The 19,366-nt window shown below is 45.0% G+C and overlaps 1 protein-coding gene across 2 annotated transcripts in view; it reads right to left on the bottom strand.

Annotated features, from left to right (window-relative positions):
* epha8 (eph receptor A8) overlaps nucleotides 1-19,366 on the bottom strand; it is a 52,208-nt gene that overhangs the window by 25,626 nt on the left and 7,216 nt on the right. For both annotated transcript variants that reach the window (XM_031568214.2, XM_031568215.2), the window contains exon 2: nucleotides 13,145-13,209. In XM_031568214.2, the coding sequence (XP_031424074.1) occupies nucleotides 13,145-13,209 (65 nt within the window). The remainder of the gene's footprint in view (nucleotides 1-13,144; nucleotides 13,210-19,366) is intronic.

Genomic DNA, 19,366 nt, shown 5'->3' with positions numbered 1-19,366 from the left:
CCACAGGTACACCTAGTGCTTTACAACAAATAGAATTGCCTGAAGGAGCACAGTCCACTCAATAGGCAGTCAGCTCAGACTGATGCTGCCTCTGATGCAGACTTTAAAACAATAATGTTTCTCAACGTACTATTACCGTGTGAGAACTATTTATCTGCCTTACTCTAATGTGGTGGGCAGCCACAGGGAGAGACACAAGTACAGAGTCTGGCTCTCTATCCAGTGCAAATTCCAAAATCTATGCCGTTGTGTTGAAAAAGTCTGATTCCCATCAAAATAACTGCTGTCTGTGGTGCCAGAGGGTATGGGAGCTTGATCAGTCTCTCTCTCTCTTTCCCCCTCTCTCCCCCCATCACTCTGTCAGAAACACATATACTCGACTGTCTTTAATCCTGCCCGTCTGTTTGACCGTCCATACACCCAACCATGGCAATCACGATTACATTGTTCGGTTTGCGGTCGAGGTTCTGAGGCGTCTGAATTCCCCATCCACGCGAGCACTGCCAAACGGGCCTCTCTGCAGCTTCCAGCGCATTCTAATTAGTCTCCGTCTCTCCCTCCGTGCCTTTTCCAGCCACACACTCCTCGGTGTGTGTGTGTGTGTGTGTGTGTGTGTGTGTGTGTGGGGATGTGGGTGTCTGTCTGGCGCGAGACTCATAGCTCTCCGAGATGAAAGTTCTGTGAGTGTGATGGCGTGTTTGTGCCCCCCCCATCGCTCCCCTCTGGGGGCTCCTCGCTCCTGCTGACTGGAGGTCTTACAGAGTTCAGCTCCTCCCCAGACCCCCCCTCACCCCCTTTTACTTTTTCAGGAGCAACTCGAGGATGATGAGCTAATTGCCAGCACATAACCTGGAAGTGGACCTTTCCGCGCCTCTTCAAACTGTCCTCCTCATGGGGTACAATGGTATTTACAGGGCATACGCTGTCCAGCGCTCAGTGCGAATACTGCATAAAATTAACAGACTTAGCTTCAAACATTACTGCAACAGTCCAGCTTAAATATTAATTGCATGGAACCATGGTATTGGCTTGGTGCAATAGTAATTCTTAGAAGCTATGTTGCTGACTAAGATCTGGAGAGGGTTGTTATGGTTGCTTGTCAGTTGCTAGTCTGTCCATAACTGTTGAAAGGCTTATGGGACCCTGCCAGGAATACACAAAATCCATGCTCAAGTCTGTGCAATCCTCTCACTGAAATGATGTAACTTTACTGATGCCTAGGGTTGGTAGATAGCTGAATGTTTCCAAACAATGTGTTATTGACCTCTTGCTGAGAAGAGATTGAACTACAGGCAGAACAGCTATATTAGAATTGATCATGATACGATGGCTATGACTTCAACTTACAGTAGGGTGACAAAGCGAAAAAACTAATGTTGGAAAGGTCTGGCTTGCTGTTCAATTTCACATTAAGCGGCCCAAGAAAGTGCAAGTTGAATAGCACATCCTTATGGGTAACTGTAAGCATTCAATCCAGTGCAGTTTCTTTACTGCCAAGATAACAATTACAGGCAGCCACTTCCATTTGACACAGTTCCCCTCATTCACAGGCCATGAGCCGAGCACACTAAGAGAGAACAAATTACTCGTCTTCAACCCGTGGCCCCAAACTTAGTTTTCAAAAAGACACTAGTTAAAAACCAAAAACCAGCGAGAGGAACTTCTCCCGAAACCACTGAAGATCCCATTTCAGATTAGGCACTGAGAAAGGGAAATCCTCAGGATCTGTTTAAACACTGGGACGGCACCAGCACAAAATAACTGCCCATCTCTGGCTGGCATTTGCAATGACAGTGTAAGCCCCGCACACCGTCAGCGCTGCATATTAATGTGTAATCTTTCCGCGCTCCCTCAATTTCATACTGATAGGAAATATCACCTCCATGTGTTTCTCTCCTTAGCCACATAGAGCCTTGATACGAACAGAATCTTCCGCACTTCTGATTAACTGAGCGGTGTTGACAACGATAACCTTTTCCCAATATGGCGGTTAATTGCATAGGTCTGCCTTGTAGCTTGCCAAATCAGAGGCACACGAGGACTGGATAATGTTCCCAACTGTAATTACAGTCTATTCCTGTCCTCATCTGTTGTAAAGGAAGAGACTGGCTTTCTGCCTCTGAACTGTTATCCTCTGAACAAGTCATCTACTTTGGTATGCAACGCATGTACATATTTTCCCTTTGCAAAAAGAAGTTTGATTCCACATTGCACAATATGCAAATGTGCTCAACTTTGACCGTGGTGCGTACCACCCAAAACTACTTTAAAAATGGCTTAGATGTCGGTGCTTAACTTTACATGAAACATTACAGGTGGAGGAGCTGGTTCTCTCCTGAGACAAGCACCTGGCCCAGGCCTTACACTGAGTTTGCCTTTGTGATCACTTTGGCAGGTGCCCAGCACTCAGCGTGGGCACGGCACCTCTGTGTGTCGCCTTACAAAAACACTTCTAGCTAAAAAAAAAACATTTTCCCAATGGGAGAATCGCTGCTTTTTTTCCAGTGCCAGGCGAAACTTTGGCAAAGTTTGCCCCCATTGTGGGCTCTGCGAAAAAGTCATTTAGAGTTCAAAGAGTTCTTGAAACATGTTTTTGTCAGTTCAAAAGGTAAGTCAGTACTTGTTACAAGATATCTAGCCATCAAATGACCTCTAAATTCCAATTGCCTGAAGGCGATGGCAACTCCTAAAATACTTTTAAGACAAAAGGAGGTAAAAGTAAACATCACTGCTGTCGCCACTGTTGATTTCACCTGGCAATGCATTGAGAGAACTATACAAATGCATGTGAGATATGTGAGAAATGATCAAAAAGCTCACCGCTGTATTTGTATCAAGGCAAATTTTCCCTTCTTTATCTTCTCTGTCTGACTACAGATCCACATGTATCAGCAGAGGGTTAGCTTCATGCTGTGCCAAATCCATTCAACCCCACTGCTGTGTTGTGTTCCATCAGCTCACTATTCAAATCGTTTGTTTTATAGAGATATGTAGAACTCAACACGGTGGTGGAGGGAAAACATGCCTAATTAATAGCACTCGATAGAAAGATATATGCAAATGAATACCTGTCAACATTCCCATGCAGCTGTCATTCCTAAATAATTGAAAGGTTTTCGTGTTTACCTTTTTTGCGCGTTTCCTCAACAATCTCTTAAGAGTTCTTCTAAGAGAAACCCACATATACCTTAAGAGGCTGAATCCATTTTTCTGGAATCGATTACTGTCACTGAGCATGACTCAGATTGGAGTGCAGCAGATCATTATTAGAAAAAACATCAACAAGAAATACTATGCAAGTCAAAATAAAAAGTTCTCAAATAAGGATGGCTGTAGGATGGCTAGATGTTACTCATAGATTTATATTCGCAAGATATTAAACAATTTTTATTCTTTCTTTAACGAAGCACAAAAAATGTAATGCAACACACATCGCAGTCAGCGCATAAAACAAAACATTTTAGTTTGTTTTATCTGAAAAACTGTATTAAGGTATGGTCCAGACCAGCCTTATGCGAGTATCTCTTAGAGAAGGTATGCCTTAGCTAAGAACGTTTTGGGAAACACCTCAGAACATTAAAGTGCAGCTTAAGGTATAACTTATGACTGATGTAGCGTCAAGAAGGATCTGAGAAACTCACCCCTGACTAAATTAATGTTCTTATGTACAACTTTTTCCATTTAGCCATATGAAATGAGCCATATGAGTCCTTCAGCACTTTGTTTAAATTAAATATCGATAATGCATTATAAGTGTCTTAACAAGTGCCTATTACATATTAATTTTGCCTCATAATGCTTATAATGAGTCTTAATGACTGTTCATGAATCATTCTAATTGCACTCGTAACATGATAAGGGAACATATCAGATTGGAAGCACATTAATGACAGGAGGTGATTACAGCACATAGAACGGTCCTCGCACAAGTCGAGTCTGTTTAACAGCTGGATGACTTGTGTAACATGTGCTGCTGTCTGACATGTCTTTGAGAGATCAATGTGTTGTTTTTGTCTGTCTCTTTCTCTCTCTCTCTCTCTCTTGGTGTGTGTGTGTGTGTGTGTGTGTGTGTGTGTGTGTGTGTGTGTGTGTGTGTGTGTGTGTGTGTGTATGTGTGTGTGTGTGTGTACGTGTGTGTGTGCTGACACCATCTACCATTGCCTCACCTCTTGCTTGAACACTGACTCTGACAACCTCTTCTCGGCCAATTCATTCTGCTCCCCAAGGTTAAGGGGACAAGGGGGCTGCCTACCTAGTGTGAAGCCTCCAGTGTTGAGTACCCCAGGCAGAGTCAGGTAATGGCCTCCTCTGCCTGATCAACTGAACATTCTGTCCATCAGGCAAAGGGTTACATAGGGTTGTCCTTGCAAGTGTACAGTACTTGAGCTGACCCAACGTATGCAGGCAGCAGCATCTCAGACAGGCTGTAGCTGCTCAAGCTTTAAAAAATATAAGTCACATCACAAATAACAAGCTTGACACGTTTTGGGGCTGAACTGACTGCTATTTGGGGTTGTTCACTTTCTTTTTAAACTGTCATTTTTATTTTTAGTTATTTATTGATTATGCATTCGTTATGGTCGTATGCATGGTCGTCTAATTGTCTGCACTTCTGTATCCATGTGTGCTTTCATGTTCTGTGTTCACATTCCTTTGTAAAATTAAAAAGACTGTTACTGTTGTTTGACATTACAAGACATTTTCTGAGTATGGGAAAGAGAGATTGGACATGCTGGCTGACGTATTGACACTAGTGTCAAACCCTTATAGGGTAGCCAGCGGTGGGAATAACTCTGACTGGCTACCACAGAATGTAATGTTCTTTCAAGAGAAAGATTTTAGGAAAGTGAACTTGCCAGTATGGGCTATTTTAAGGTGGAATTCCTAGATGACAAACAATGAAGTGTACATTTTGAGAAATCATACAGTTAATATATACAGTTAGTAAATCAAATTTACCAGAATCAAAAGGGGAATAGGCCATAACAACTAGTTCTAGGTCTAGTTTTCCAGGACATCATCCATACAACTTACATGCGTTCGATCTTAATGCAGCATCTCCTAACCTCCTCAACAGCAGGCATGTGGTGTTTCATTTATTTATTTATTTTTGACTCTCTGATTGGCATTCCAAAACATCTGGTCTCATCTATATTCAGAATTTCCAGCCTGAAATTTGAGCAAAAACTTGAGCTGAGATTGAATGTACCTTTAAATTATGCACCCAGTGGAGCATAACTGATAATACAGACTTGACTACAGTGTATTATGAATATATAATAGAAAGCATTTATGAATATGTAATACAAATCTTTAAGTTTTCCATACAGCACAATAATAAACTAACAACTTTCTCCACCTCATGCCACCAACCGAGTTATTCAAATGTTCTGAAAATTGATCATGTATTTTAAATCCCAAATTGCGCGTGAGGAATTACCATAATCCACATGGACGAAATTGCTGATGTAAACTACATTAGGTAAAAATGTTGTTATGATGGAAGAAAATTGTCGCTCCAAACTGACTGAGGATAAAAGCAGACAAACATTTTGGCCTGAAACACTCAGCGCAGGGGCAGAATACATATTTATGAACACTTTTAAGAGAATAACGGCTAATGAAAATGACATCAATATGGAGGTTGGCATAACAAGTACTTCTTCTAATTACCTCTATCCATGGTTTCCCTGCTGCTAGTTTTTAATAATGTAACATGAGAGCCTGATGAAAATTACAAAATTGTGTGAGAACTCTTAAAAACACATAACTTAGCTCTGAAATAGAAACTTCATGTGCTGTGGTAGCTGGACAGACACTCACTGTCTCTCCTCGTCCTTCCCACAGACTGGTCCGTTCGTCTCCCCCCTCTACCTCTCCTGCCCCTCTACCTCTCCTGCTCCTCTCTCCTGGCCGCAGGGACGAGGCCTGTGTGAGTAAAGCGGCCCAGTGCCAGCTGCTCGTGTCACACCTGCGCTGCTCCAGCTACACATTGCCTGCCCCCCCCCCCCCTTCATCAACCCCACATTAGGAAAAAGGTCATGTTTACTCACGTAGAGAGGAGGAGAGGAGCAGAGGAGCAGAGGAGGAGGAGGATATGGAAAACAATCCACTGCGCTTAATGCCTCATGAAGGCCTCACACACTCGCGTCGATCAGCTGATGGTGCTGGCGAGACGAAGGGCCAGTCCGGTTTGTTTATTTGTTTATCTGTTGTGCTATTTCGTTATTTTCTTGGATGGGGGCTGGGTGTGTTTTTCAATTATATTTGCTTAGTCATTACAGGAAAAGAGAGAGGTAGTGGTCCATGAAGACTCATGCAGCCACAGCCTTCAGGGCAGGAGTGCCTAGAGAACCAACATATGCTAGTTATCTCTTTCCTCTCTTCTTTCTCTCTCTCTCTCTCTCTCGCTCTCTTTTTCTCTCTCTCTCTCCATGTAACAATCTCCAGCTGTTTCGCCTTTCCTTTCACTTTTTTTCTCCACACCTTCTCATCGTTTCTCTCGCTATTTCTTCTGAGCTCTCGGGTTCAGCTCCCCTGGTGTCAACAATCTGGGCGGATGGTGGAGAAGCTCCCAGCCTAATCATTGTGTTATAATAATCACCCAGTGTCAATCCATCCTGGACCCAGTTTAGGTTGACAACTGCACACCTGCTCAGCCTTATTGGGGGAGATTTTGATTTGCAGGAGCGATGATGTGGACTCGGCAGGTGATGAGATTGGCATAGAGGGGTGAGATGGAGGTGTTGGGGGGGGGGGGGGGGGGAGGATGGCAGTTGGAGGATATGGACATTTGGATGATGTTCTGGTGGAGCGGCAGAGGCAGGCGGGAGGTCGGGACGCTGCCGGGATCATCCCCCATCATCTCCCCCTCCTAAATGCATTTGTCATCAGCCTCCACCTGTCTTGTCAGCGCGATTGATTTGAAGAGAGCGGGGTGGGGGGTGGTGGGGGGTGGAAGGGTGGGGGTGGACAGAATGAAGTTGTCATGGCAGACGAGAGCGGCGGGAGGAAAAGGGAGCGAGGCAGACAGGAAGATAATGAAGTCCTCCGATAGGGCCTGTCAGGGCTCCGGCTGACAGCCTCCCTATGATGAGAGCCCAGAGGAGGAAGAGGAGAGGAGAGGTGGGCCCGAGATGAGAGCGGACGGACCGGCTGGGGCTCCCCACGCTTCCGCCCACTCCTCCCGCTGAGTGTGGCCTCCTCACGGTGAGCTCCCGGGGTGAGATGAATGATTTAGAACCGAGACATACCGAGATAACAATGGGGAAGGGAGCACAAAGGCCACTGATGACCTGCACTGAAACGTAAGATGAGCGTTTTGTCGGAGCTCGTGGCCTCGCTGCACACCAGATGAAGTGGGCATCTGCAGCATCAAAAGGAAATGGCTGCTCAGTTGGAGGCAGTTCCAGGTGCATTACATCTTAATGTGTCAACACTATCAGGTACATAACTGCAGTACTTGTGTAGTGTGTGTGTGTGTGTGTGTGTGTGTGTGTGTGTGTGTGTGTGGGTGGGTGAGTAGCAAGATTCACTCCCACCCAAACCCCTCAAAACACACATACACACAGATAAACAAAGTCCCTCTTTAAACATAAGTGTTTTTTTGTTATCTCTGATACTTAGCAACTCTTCCTTAACCACATCCACTTTGCTGTTGGCACAAAGCTATTCAAGACACGGTGAAAACGGCACTCTGCTGTCCCTTTTACTTCTGCCCTTCACTTACACTTACAGGCGCACTCACTCATTCTTTCACTCAGTTGCCCACTCACTCACTATCCTGCGCCTCGTCACCAGCTGCGGTCTCACACCGGCCTCAATTAGTTTGGACTCACGAGCAATGTTTGAGATCTCACGGTTGAGCTACCTTGTGGACTCTGTCTGAATCCACAGGCCCCCCCCCCCCCGACACCAAAGCAGCTATTTATCTCGAACTGGCAGCTCTGAAGGCCAACAGGTCACCTGTTTGTTTTGTTTGTTTGTTTGTTTTTTTCTCTTCCATAATGTCATGGAATCAGATCAGTGAAATGGCCCAGTGAACATGTGGGTCTGACACTAATCTCTGTTTATCAGCCGAGGCTGGGGGGACGTGTGGGTAGTGACTGCACCCAACCAACCCGCTGCAGCTCAGCTCAGCTCTTAACCACAGAAACCAAGGGGGCCAACAGGAAGGGTAGTCAGGCTCTATCAGATCACTGAAAAAGCCAAAAGGGTATAATTTGCCCAACGCTGCCACAGGGATCTTCGCATGCTGGTCAGGGTGCTGCCCAGGCTGTATTTATCAGTGAGAAACACAGCGGTCAGAGGAGCCACATGTGACCCTCAGCTGATGCAGGGGTCGAGCACAACAGGGAGCAGTCTGCTATCCAAGGAGCTGGCAAGGACTACACTGGGGGGGGGGGGGGGGGAATGAAAAAAACAAAAACAAAACAAAACAGAAAAAAACTGCAGGCTACCGAGAACATCCATGATTAAGTATGAAATCCACACAGTCCATTTATCTCCAATAATGTAGCCGGTCCCCAGGATATTTCATTAATAGCCTGCACTAGCAGGGGCCACCCAGATATTACATTACATTTACAAATAAAAAAGCACTTCTTCGCTGTACCAGTCTGTGAACCATCAGGTATGATTTAGATTAGGATTTCTGCTGAAGAAGCAACATTGCCTTGGTGTTAAGTTGTGTCCACGCTCTCTGAAGTTGTATTCAGGCACTACATTAGTATGGGCGTGGACCCAGGGGATGCGCAAACACACACCTACACTTTATTGTTTTATATTGAGAGGTGTGGTAGCACACACATGCAGTCAAACACAGAAACACATAGAAACACACACACACACACACACACGCACATAGTCACAAACATGAAAGCATATAAGCCCACACACAATCTCTCTCTCTCTCTCTCTTTTACGCACACACATGCACACACACACGCGCACACGCACGCACACACACACACACACACACACACACAGACACACACACACACACAGTCCCAACACTCACTCAAAAGCCCACAAAGAGGAACACACTCAAGTAAAATGAAATCAAAATCGAAACATCAAACTGAGGCTGCAAATATTACTGCCAAGAAATCTTTTACTGCGTCTGCCTTTTTTTTTTGTCCGCAGTCCGACTTATTGTGTGGCAGAGCACACATTTCCAAAAAATCACACACTGCATTCAATAGGACGTTTTTTTACCGGTAATGGGAAATGCCAAGTGCATGTTAAAAAAAAAAAAAAAAAAAAACACAAACAACAATGAGGCGATTAAGTGAAAGTGCCCATGCAGCAGAATAAAAAGTCAGTCTTCAGAGGAGTGGCCCTCTGCCTGTTGAGAGCACAAGCAGGACTGAAGGCCTCTCTAATCTATTTACGCCTGACGCCTGTGGAGCCTTTTAGACCCCGGGCCTTTTCAGCACTCGCCCGCAGTCCCTCAACTCAGCCGTCCTCTCAGACGCAGACGCTCAGTCTGGCCGCTCATCTGACCAAGAGAGAGAGGAGAGCCAGCCCCAGCTAAAGGTGAGAGGAGGAAGAGAGAGTGTGTGTGTGTGTGTGTGTGTGTGTGTGTGTGTGTGTGTGTGTGTGTGTGTGTGTGTGTGTTGGGGCTGGTGGTAAGAGGACATGAATCCAGGGCACACTACTTAGCACTATCTGTTATTTCATTATTTCATTATTTCTTCTGAGGGTCATTCAGTGTGTGACATTGAGGCATGGGGAAGAGGTCAAAGGCAATTAGCACAACACTGGAAAAAGGCACTAGCATTTCCTCCCAGCCAATGAGAGTGGAGCATAAAGAGACAAACGGTGCTGCATGGCAACATGGACCACAGAGACACACACACACACAACATTTCATTGTTGACAACAGTCATTTCTGATAGCCTGTCAATATCCCAAAGAACCGCGAACCCTCCTCTAGTAAATCTGGTCATCCATCACTGTCTGAAGACAATGCCTGAGACACTCAAGCTTTGCAGAGCCAATGCAGCGAGAGCAACGGAAACATTGCCTCTGGCAAATCCTCCCGGGAGAATTATTGTTACCCACATGTTTGTGTTGACATTTATGCTCACAGTTGTGCTCTTTGCATTGCTCTGCATATTTCTCACTGTTTTCATTCTTAATGATATGCTACCGCTCACCTCTCTACAACCCGAATGGAATCTGCAGTTAGCACACAATAGGGAACATGTTTAAAAATTCCGTTTCTGCAATACACTAATGATGCGATATGTATACCGTAATTTCCGGACTATAAGCCGCTACTTTTTTCCCACGCTTTGAACCTCGCGGCTTAAACAACGACGCGGCTAATTTATGGATTATGATACCTGTGACTGTATACGCTGTCTTTGTGTTTACGGTGGCTTTGTGGAGCTAGGATGCTAGCATGGATGCAGCCGCATGGATGCTTAGCTCCACGCGATTTCTCAGTATCTCAATAACTTAACTAATGTCAAAATAACCACAGTCTACCGGCGTAGACAGAACACAACTCAAAACAGTTTACAACAATACAAATCCAGTCTTTTCAAGTTCTTTAGCTCACTGGTTTCAAACTTAGCGTCTTTCTTCTATCTCACTGTCTTCAACCTAACGTTCTAGCTTCTGATTGACTCTTGCAACGGTGCTCTCTTAAAGCAACAGTGCACTTATCGTAACTGGCAAAACTAATAATATGCATCACTATTGTATTACTTTTGATATTCATTTTAGCCTGTGTAAAGTTAATTTGTTTCAATGTACCGGTAGGCACCTGCGGCTTATAGACATGTGCGGCTTATTTATGTTAAAAATAATTATATTTAAAAAATTCAGTGGGTGAGGCTTATATTCAGGTGCGCTCAATAGTCCGGAAATTACGGTAAGTGAGTGAAAAACTTCACCAAAACCACAGAAAAGGGGTCACATTGCTCCAAGTTAGAAGATGCAAACTGTAACATACCGTGCATATTTTAAAAATCATGGTGCAGTGATGGTACTTATTAAATCTGTAGGACAACAAATCAGTAAGAAGCCCTTTTAAGAAAACATCTCTAATGGGATGTATTTTAGAACAGTCTGCCTTTAATGCAGCTACAAACCAAAACAAATTGCAGCTCTCTGAGCAAGGTGGATATCATGAAAACGATTCCTATTCATCACTCCAAATCATTCCAAAAAAAAATCAGCTTTAATTCCAGGCTGTACGACGTGTTTGCCATTGAAAAGAAAGGACATGGGCGATGATCCAAGCAGGCTCAAAAGGAGAGCTGTTTTCTTACACAGGAAATTGTCCCTTGTCCAAAAAATGTGACTGCTATTGCTGTCTGACTTCACAGTGAAGCTCTTGTAGGTGAGATAGCCATCTTCTATACCACTGGCAATACTTAATTAGCATCCTCAAAGCGGCTGATGAGTGTGCTGGGAATATCTCGCAGGGACTCGTTGGAAAACATGGCGCTTTGACAATTCCCTAGAGCCAGGTCATCCAAGACCTGTTCTGTTGTTACTGATTTTTCTGGGGGAAAAGATTTCACTTGAGAGTTGCGTTTCCCCCCCCCCACACACAAGCCCACATGCTGTTTAACCACTCCCTCTACAACAGTGGTTTTGTCAGTCACTTTGTCAAAAGGACAGGCCAGCAGCCTTACGGAAACATGGGCAATCACATGCAATTTCTGCCGTCTTCGACCACCTCTAGCATCTTTCAAGGTTGGACCGAGAGCAGCCCCTGTGGCTTAGGAGGAGACGCGTAAGATGGGGCACCACCGTCGAGCAATTTTATTCAGGCGCACCTCGTCCCCTGTGGCAGTCCGTGGGGTGACGGTAACATCAGTGCTCAGATGAGAGCTGGTAATTGTTGCCCGGCAGGAAGGCGCCTCTCGCTGGGGCAGGGATACGCCGCCGTCACCGCTGACAGCAGCCACACGCTAATTGTGACAGTTCAGTGCTTAGATCACTTTATGTTCCGCTAATTCACTACCCCATGCATTAGTTTCTCCATTAGAATATGCTAATTTATCCCCGGAGCTGCAAAACAGACAACAGCTCTATCCCTCTCTCTCCCTCTCTCTCTCTCTCTCTCTCTCTCCCCCTCTTCTGCTCTCTTTCTTTCTCTCTCCACTCTTCCTGCTGTTTTTTTCTCCTCTCTCCTGCTGCTGTTGAAACCAGTAGTGAATAATGTGTCAAACTGACAACTTGGAGAGGGGGAGAGGGAGAGGGGGAGAGGGGGAGAGGGAGAGAGGGAGAGGGATAGTGTACAACAGTCTCACATTCCCATCCATATTTTGCGTCTCACAAACCACAGCATAGCATGTCTTTCGTCGGAGAGAGCACTATTTCCCCCATCGAATTAAAAATTCAAGCAAGGCAATCTAGTATGTAGTTATTGAAATAATTAAAGTAATTTGCCACAATTCTATTATGAAATCAAAACACTTCAGGAGCTGAAGGTCCCCCTGGCAAGGTGGGGAAGCATTGGCATTGGCTCAGGCAGATCTGTTGATTAGACCGGAGTGTGACATAAGCACTCATGCCAGGACTGTAAGCACATAGATTAGCCGCAGCATGTCGTTGTGTTCAATAGGTCTCACTTGTCCGATTCTGCTGAGAACTCCGATATCCCACCTGATTCGAATCTGATGCCATTGCAGCTCCATGCTTTGCCAGAATAATGGTCCCTGATAAAGTTCAACCTGTTGCTGTGTATTTTCTAGAGGACTGTGATTCTAATCCGATACACCCTTTTTATAGCTCCTCAAAAGGTCCTTTCGCTGTTCGTTCAGTGTTTGTGCTCAATAAATAAACTCTGGTGTTCATACACAGTCCTGGTAAATGCCAAACAAACACAGTGGCTCAGACCGAGCCATAAACTATCCCAGCCAATCGACACCGTGCTTATGGAGCACGGAAGTGAGGGATGTAATTTTGATTGGCTGTTGAGCTCAAATATCAACAATGGTTCGCATAACTGAAACCGAATCGTGGACTCAGCCTTTAAGGCCAGTTTGATTAATTTAAATGCACATTTTTCCGACTGAATAATTTCTGTGGTGATGCTGAGTTTCAAAAACGAACAGAGAAAATATTCCACTGTGCTGCCTGATGGAAAGGGTTTATATGAAACAGGAAGAGAGAGTCTTACCCCATGTGATGGGTACGTCAGCCAGCCCCAGTCTCCTGAATTCAGTGTTGTGTCGAGGAGATTAACTGCAACAGAAGAGAGAAACCATTTTTAAAGGCAAAGGATCAAGTCAGGTGCATTCATGCTGAGGTGGTCACAAAGGAAAAAAAATATTACGCCCTGAATAACGAAAACAAACAAACATCACAAACAATCCTATGTCAGTGATGTTCTGAGCCACGTGCGGTCGACACGTGGTCAAAAGTACACTCGTTTCAGCGACCCTTGTCGGTAAACCATGAGAGCTGGTAGGACAGGACTTTTTCATGGCATCTCATTTACTCTGCCTTACAGCAGCGATCGACTGACTCGTGTCCCTCAGATGCTGCCGAGGGAACACTGACGGGTGACATTCTAATTGTCTGATTAATCGCCTCTCAATCCCCACCGAAGTCCTTCACAGCCGGATCAATGTGTCGTTTGGCTCCGAAGTGTGACGCCGACATTGATCACCAGCTAAAGCCCCGCAGCACTGTTCACGTGTCTTTCTGCTGTTTCTCGAGACGCTTAAATTTAGCGTGATGAAATATTCCCAACTTCATCCCTGACAGGCCGTGGTAGGACTCTCCCTCTATTTATTGATAGCCTAACACTGGGAGTCCAGCTTTTTTTGGGGGCACGTCAAGGTGACCGTGGGAGCAGACACCCGGGGGACGAATCCTTCCGTGCGCCTCGGCACTGCTTATTTATCTCATCATAGCTGAAGGCCATATCCTCTTCTATCACTGAGCTGTTTAGATTACATTGTTGTTGGGTATTTTGTTAAGAGCCCATCTGGCATAAGCAGCAGGAGGAGTCTGTTCATCTGGCCTTAAGCCGAACGGCAGACACCTGATGAAGACGCAGTGTGGAAAGATGAGGCAATTGAAACCTGGACATCCCTGGGCGCAATACGGTGAACTACAGGGGTATGCGATAGAGGGAGACAAGAGCCACACCCACTGTATATATGAGGTGTATTTCTCCAGCTAACGGAGGAAGAGGACGAAATAAACTCTCCCTGAGAGGTTCCCCCAGACACGTTGCAAGGAACATCAAGAGCCATTGGAACAGATGTCCTCTCCTCTCTCACATTTTCCACCCCTCATTAGCAGACATTAGTGTTTGTTGCCATGCCGATACTCATCAAGGTGCTTGTGTTTACACAGGAGAGTCTCTTGTTCAAACGTCAGATGTTCAGGTCTTACTCTCCTACTCTTGCTCTCTTCACGCTAGCCATGCAGATGGGGGGGAAAAGAGAGAAGAGAGAGAGGGGGAAGAAGAGGGAGGGGGATGTTAGTGCGAAGGGGGGGAGGAGAGGGAGAGATGGGAGTTGAGAGATAGTGGAGGCAAATGCGAGGGGAGGAATAAATAGGAAGGATTAGCGCATATGGTGATGGCTCTCCTAATTTCAGAAGGCTGCAGATGAGGGCATTAGGTCAGCAAGCCTCAGGTGTCTCACGCTCCCGTCCTCCCTCCCTCCTCTCCTCTCCTTCCCTCTCTCCCTCCTTCTCTGTCTGCGGCCTCACACAGTCTGCCTATTTATCTCCTTTGACTCAGTATTGATCAGTTTCCTGCCCCGCTCTTCATCGGCATGAGGAAATTGATGAAGCACTGGAAACTCAGATGCAAGATCACAAAAATGTGTATGTCCTTTTTGTTTTTAAAGCCACAAACAATGTGTGAAGTGTTGTACCAATTGGACATAGAACACTGTGCCAGTAATACAGCCGTACATTCATATGTTGTGTATTACTTGTGGCTCGTTTGAACCGAATGCTCCACAAAATACCCTGCTGTATTTTACGCAGGTAAAATAGCTTCCGCTCTATAATACATCTTCCTCTATTTTACTCCCCGATGGCATGTTCCATTACGTTTTGTTGACATCAAATATTGCGGTATAAGCTGGACAGATATTAAACATAGAGACGGTTTAGTCATTAAGTCCTCAGATTTCACAGTCTCATGCTAGAGACTTCTGTGGATATGATCAGCCATTGGGACCAAGAGCATGAACTTGTCCTCTGTGGAGTGCTCACCTCTAGGTACGGTCAGGCCAATAGTAGTGACTCGGACATTACTCACACATGGACCAATTGAGGACATCTCAACACAATAAAAGGTGTTTGATTGTGTATGTGTGTACGATACACCCGTAGAGAGAAAAAGAAAGAGAGACTAAGTGAGAGTTTTTCTGTAGTCAGCTCAAAATATCAGCGTTGTATAAGTCACAGAGGATAATGTATAATTAAAGCATTATTAAAGCATTTTTGCTGAGGTTGTAGAACGAGGTGTTCTTTGTTTAGACCGTATATATATATGTTATTTCTCGATGCAACACATGTTATTTCCTATCAGACCTGTACCAAAGTGTTTATCTCGTTGGGATGGAAAGATCCATTGCTCTGCAACCCTGTCTGGAGAGAAAATGTACGTTCGCTCCACGTTGAATGCGCTCAGCATCTCCACCACGTCCTCTGGCCAGTCACAGGGGAACATGTATCAAATGAATGGAGTGATGGAGGGCCTCGGCGCGGGTCACTGGAGGAGATCGCCTGCAGTGCGTCTCCGGTGACACAGCTGAAATATCGGCCATCCAGGGCCAGGAGTTAAGTGTGCTGCCTGCGGGGGCCCACTGCCGACCAATGGGTCCGAGGGATGCAGGTGAAAACACTCACTCTTCATGCTGCCCGCCCTGTTTATTTTCTCTCTCTCTCATAGACACACACACACACACTCACACTCACACACACACACTCACACTCACACTCACACACTCACACTCACACGCTCACACTCACACACACACACACAAACACTTTGGAATATAATGAGCAGTAAAGTTGTGAAATGTCCTCTTTCCATTTCAGCTTTGTGCTTCCTGTATGAGTTTGAAAAGCAGCAGAGATGTTTTTTTATTAGTTTGTTCTCTCTCTCACTCTCTCTCAGTTCAAATAAATTGAACATTTCTATCCTCTGAGGTGCTGAAAAATGAGTTTTGTGCTTGGATCTTCTTTCTTGTTCATAATTACACACAAAACAAATACAATTGTGAAGCCAGAGTTATGAGCTTTACATCTAAAATTGGGATCGTTTTACCAAACACATCAGACCTGATCGATTAGCTGACATTGCGCTACCCAGAGAGAAACACTAAAGGGAGTAACTTCTGGAAATATTGTAGAATTAGAAAATATGTCTGCTCCTTCAGTACAACATCCCAAAACTTGCTTTAGAATATGAAAACGTATCTGTACCGTTGTACTTTTCAGTGTTTTCTTTTTTTTCTCCCAGTTTTCCTTTCCTTTCATTTCATTAAACTGAGTCAATACTGTACAGTGATTAGAGGTGGCCCCTCTAATAGAGTTGTGATGGAGCCCAGATGATAGGTAGTGCCCGAGCGGGCTTTGCAAACCAGTTCCAGAAGTCAATTAGAGAGAGAACTGATTCCACGGATTGTTGACAATACTGCTGTAGTCAATAGGATGCCTAGCAAGGGGGGAAGGAAACCAAACAAAGTGTATAGCATGTGCAAACACACTGCCTTTCATCTCCTTATCAAACGGCCCGGCTATATATCTGCTATAGAGATCTGCATTATTCATCTCCAGTAGGAAGCTGAGGACAGCAGTGCTGCGCTGGCACATGAAGAGGCTTCATTAAGGAAAAACACACACACACACACACACACGGGTGTGAGTGGAGCTACAGCCAGCTGCGCTCAGCTGTGTCTGATGCCTTCAACGATTTCATCAACTTCTAATGACTGTCACTTTGCCATGGGAGCCTTCGCCGAGGTTTTCTGACAAAAAAAGGAAAATGCTGCACATTACGCCCAAAATACACACGTCTCCTCAATCTGGACATAATGAAAGTGTGTATTGTCAGCGGACGGAGGCGGGATTACGTGCCTCTTAAAATCATATAAATTATTTATTGTGGAGGGGGACGATGATTAAATGGACAGATCATGATATTAGTGGCTCATGGGCTAGTGAGCATGTTCAGAGAAGATGTACACTGTCCTTATGTCCAAGTTAAGCTTTACACAGTGGTCAAGTGAAATGGTCATACGTCACAAAAATTACCTGCATACTGTGGCTATAATATTATTATGTCATGTTATGTCCTTTGTAGCATCTTTTTAATGATGCCTTTTGTGTTTTGTGTCCTCAATTTATCACGTAATGCTATGTTCATTTGTGTTAAATACATTGCAACATATGGCAGTGATTCCTAGTTTGCCTGTGCCCTGTGGATCTGTCTCTTAAAACCCTAAAACATCCTGTTCTTTCTGCCAAATGCTGAGAGGTTCTTACTTCTGCCTTCCTCTTCCAGACCCCTTACCTGCTGGCAAGCTCACACTGCAGCTGTTTCTATGGAACATCTACTTTCCTGTACTCTGAAGTGTGGGCACTTCTGAGTATGCTGCAGCTGCATGGCTCCGCGCTGGCATGGCGTGCTAGCTTAGCGTAGCGTGTGGGTGCGTCTTGCGTAGCGCTGGCAGGAGGAAGCTCCCTCGGGGGAGCAGCGGGACGGAGCGCATCAGTGTCTGCGGTCCTCAGGGAGCACCTCTCTCCTGTTTTTGCTGATGGAGTGTCACGGCACACGCTGGGTGTGTAGATATTTATAACGCCGGTACGCCAAGAGGGCACCCACCAGCCACAACTCACTGAGCAGGGCGCTTGGCAGCGGCATGCGCTAACGACGGATGCTAGCTGACTCCGTGTCCTGATGCTCCCCAAAATACACCGGAGCTATCCAGGAAATGTCATCTTTTGATCTAGTTTGAAAAGGAGGTGCTCCAATTTTGGTGGATTTATTTTTAAGGGCTACCGGGGGCTGTGTGCATCAGAGCCACAAAACTATGACAAAACTACTAAAAAAATAAATAAATAAATAACCACTTGACTGCCCAAAAAGGTCTATCAAAAACTAATCACTAACGACTACTGAGAGTGCTTTTCATGAGAAGCCTTAATGAATTCCCATTTTCTTACAATGATCCACTGATAGTGTTTCATCAACACCTTCCATCTGATAAAAGGATCTCATCAGTTCAGCAAGCACCCATGTGGTATATTAATTTTATTTTGATATTTTTCCTTCAAACTTTCTTTGTCCCTGATATGCCTTTAGTCTAGGATGCGGGGCAGTGAAATCCCCCAACGCTGACTGTGAATTATTGACAGGTCCAGTAGGACAGGGCCAGCGACGGCTTTCCTCAGACCAGGGTGAAACTCAAATGATCTTCCTCCCATAGTTCCTCGAGCTCCAGACTTTGCCTGTGTTTTTCATTCCTGGAGACCAATGCCTACATTTCTCATCAATTAATGACAAAAAAAGATGATTTATTTAGCGTGTTCCTCCTCACGTTCAGGACCCTGTTCAGGCTTAACGGAATGTTCTGGAACAGCAGTGTCGCCATTCCGTCCCTTTTTCATTTCATCTATGCACTCGGTCATCTGATGGAATGCCGGTGTCTATGTAGCAATTCCTGGCCTCCAGGGAAAATGCTTTTAGAAGTCACTCATGGTAATCGCCTCTCCTTGGTCCATGGACGAAAATGAAGCGTCACAGCACATGAAAGGATAAATTCCACCCTTTGACAGTCCATTTCCACAAGATACTGTTTTAATCTGTATAAATCTGTGTAAATGGCTGTATTGTTTGCTTGCCATTCAATGGAGCCCACTGAACTGTAGCGCTGAAACGCATTTCTTCGTCTGTGTTGATGTTTACCATAGATTGGATCGGCACTAAGCTCCTGACATGGAGGAAAGTCTCATCAGATAATGGATTACATTTGTGTATAGCCTATGTGTGCGCATGTCTGTGTGCCTGTGTGTGGGCAAAGTGTCTGACAAAGAGTGACAGTCAGGCAGGAAAAACTGAATATATATGAGTATGTGTGTGTGTGTGTGTGTTCATATGTGTGTGTGTGTGTGTGTGTGTGTGTGTTGGCATGTGATGCAATATGCCTGGTTGCACAGATACACAGCCTTTACGAGGCTTACAAGTTGTCGAGGCTTTGACATATTGCCACCATATTTTGTTTTGCCATCGTTTGATAAAATGTGACTGGATAAGCAATAAGAGTAAGCAAATAAATGGAACAAATATGTCGATGTCTTACAATGTAGCGTAACAGCATGACTTAACCTCTACTGTGATGTGGCATTTCATATCCCATTCTTTTCA

Source organism: Clupea harengus, chromosome 5 (genome assembly GCF_900700415.2).
Source record: "Clupea harengus chromosome 5, Ch_v2.0.2, whole genome shotgun sequence".
In the NCBI taxonomy this organism is placed as follows: Eukaryota; Metazoa; Chordata; class Actinopteri; order Clupeiformes; family Clupeidae; genus Clupea; species Clupea harengus.
Note: the sequence above shows the minus strand (reverse complement) of the source record. Positions and strands in the feature narration are given on the sequence as shown.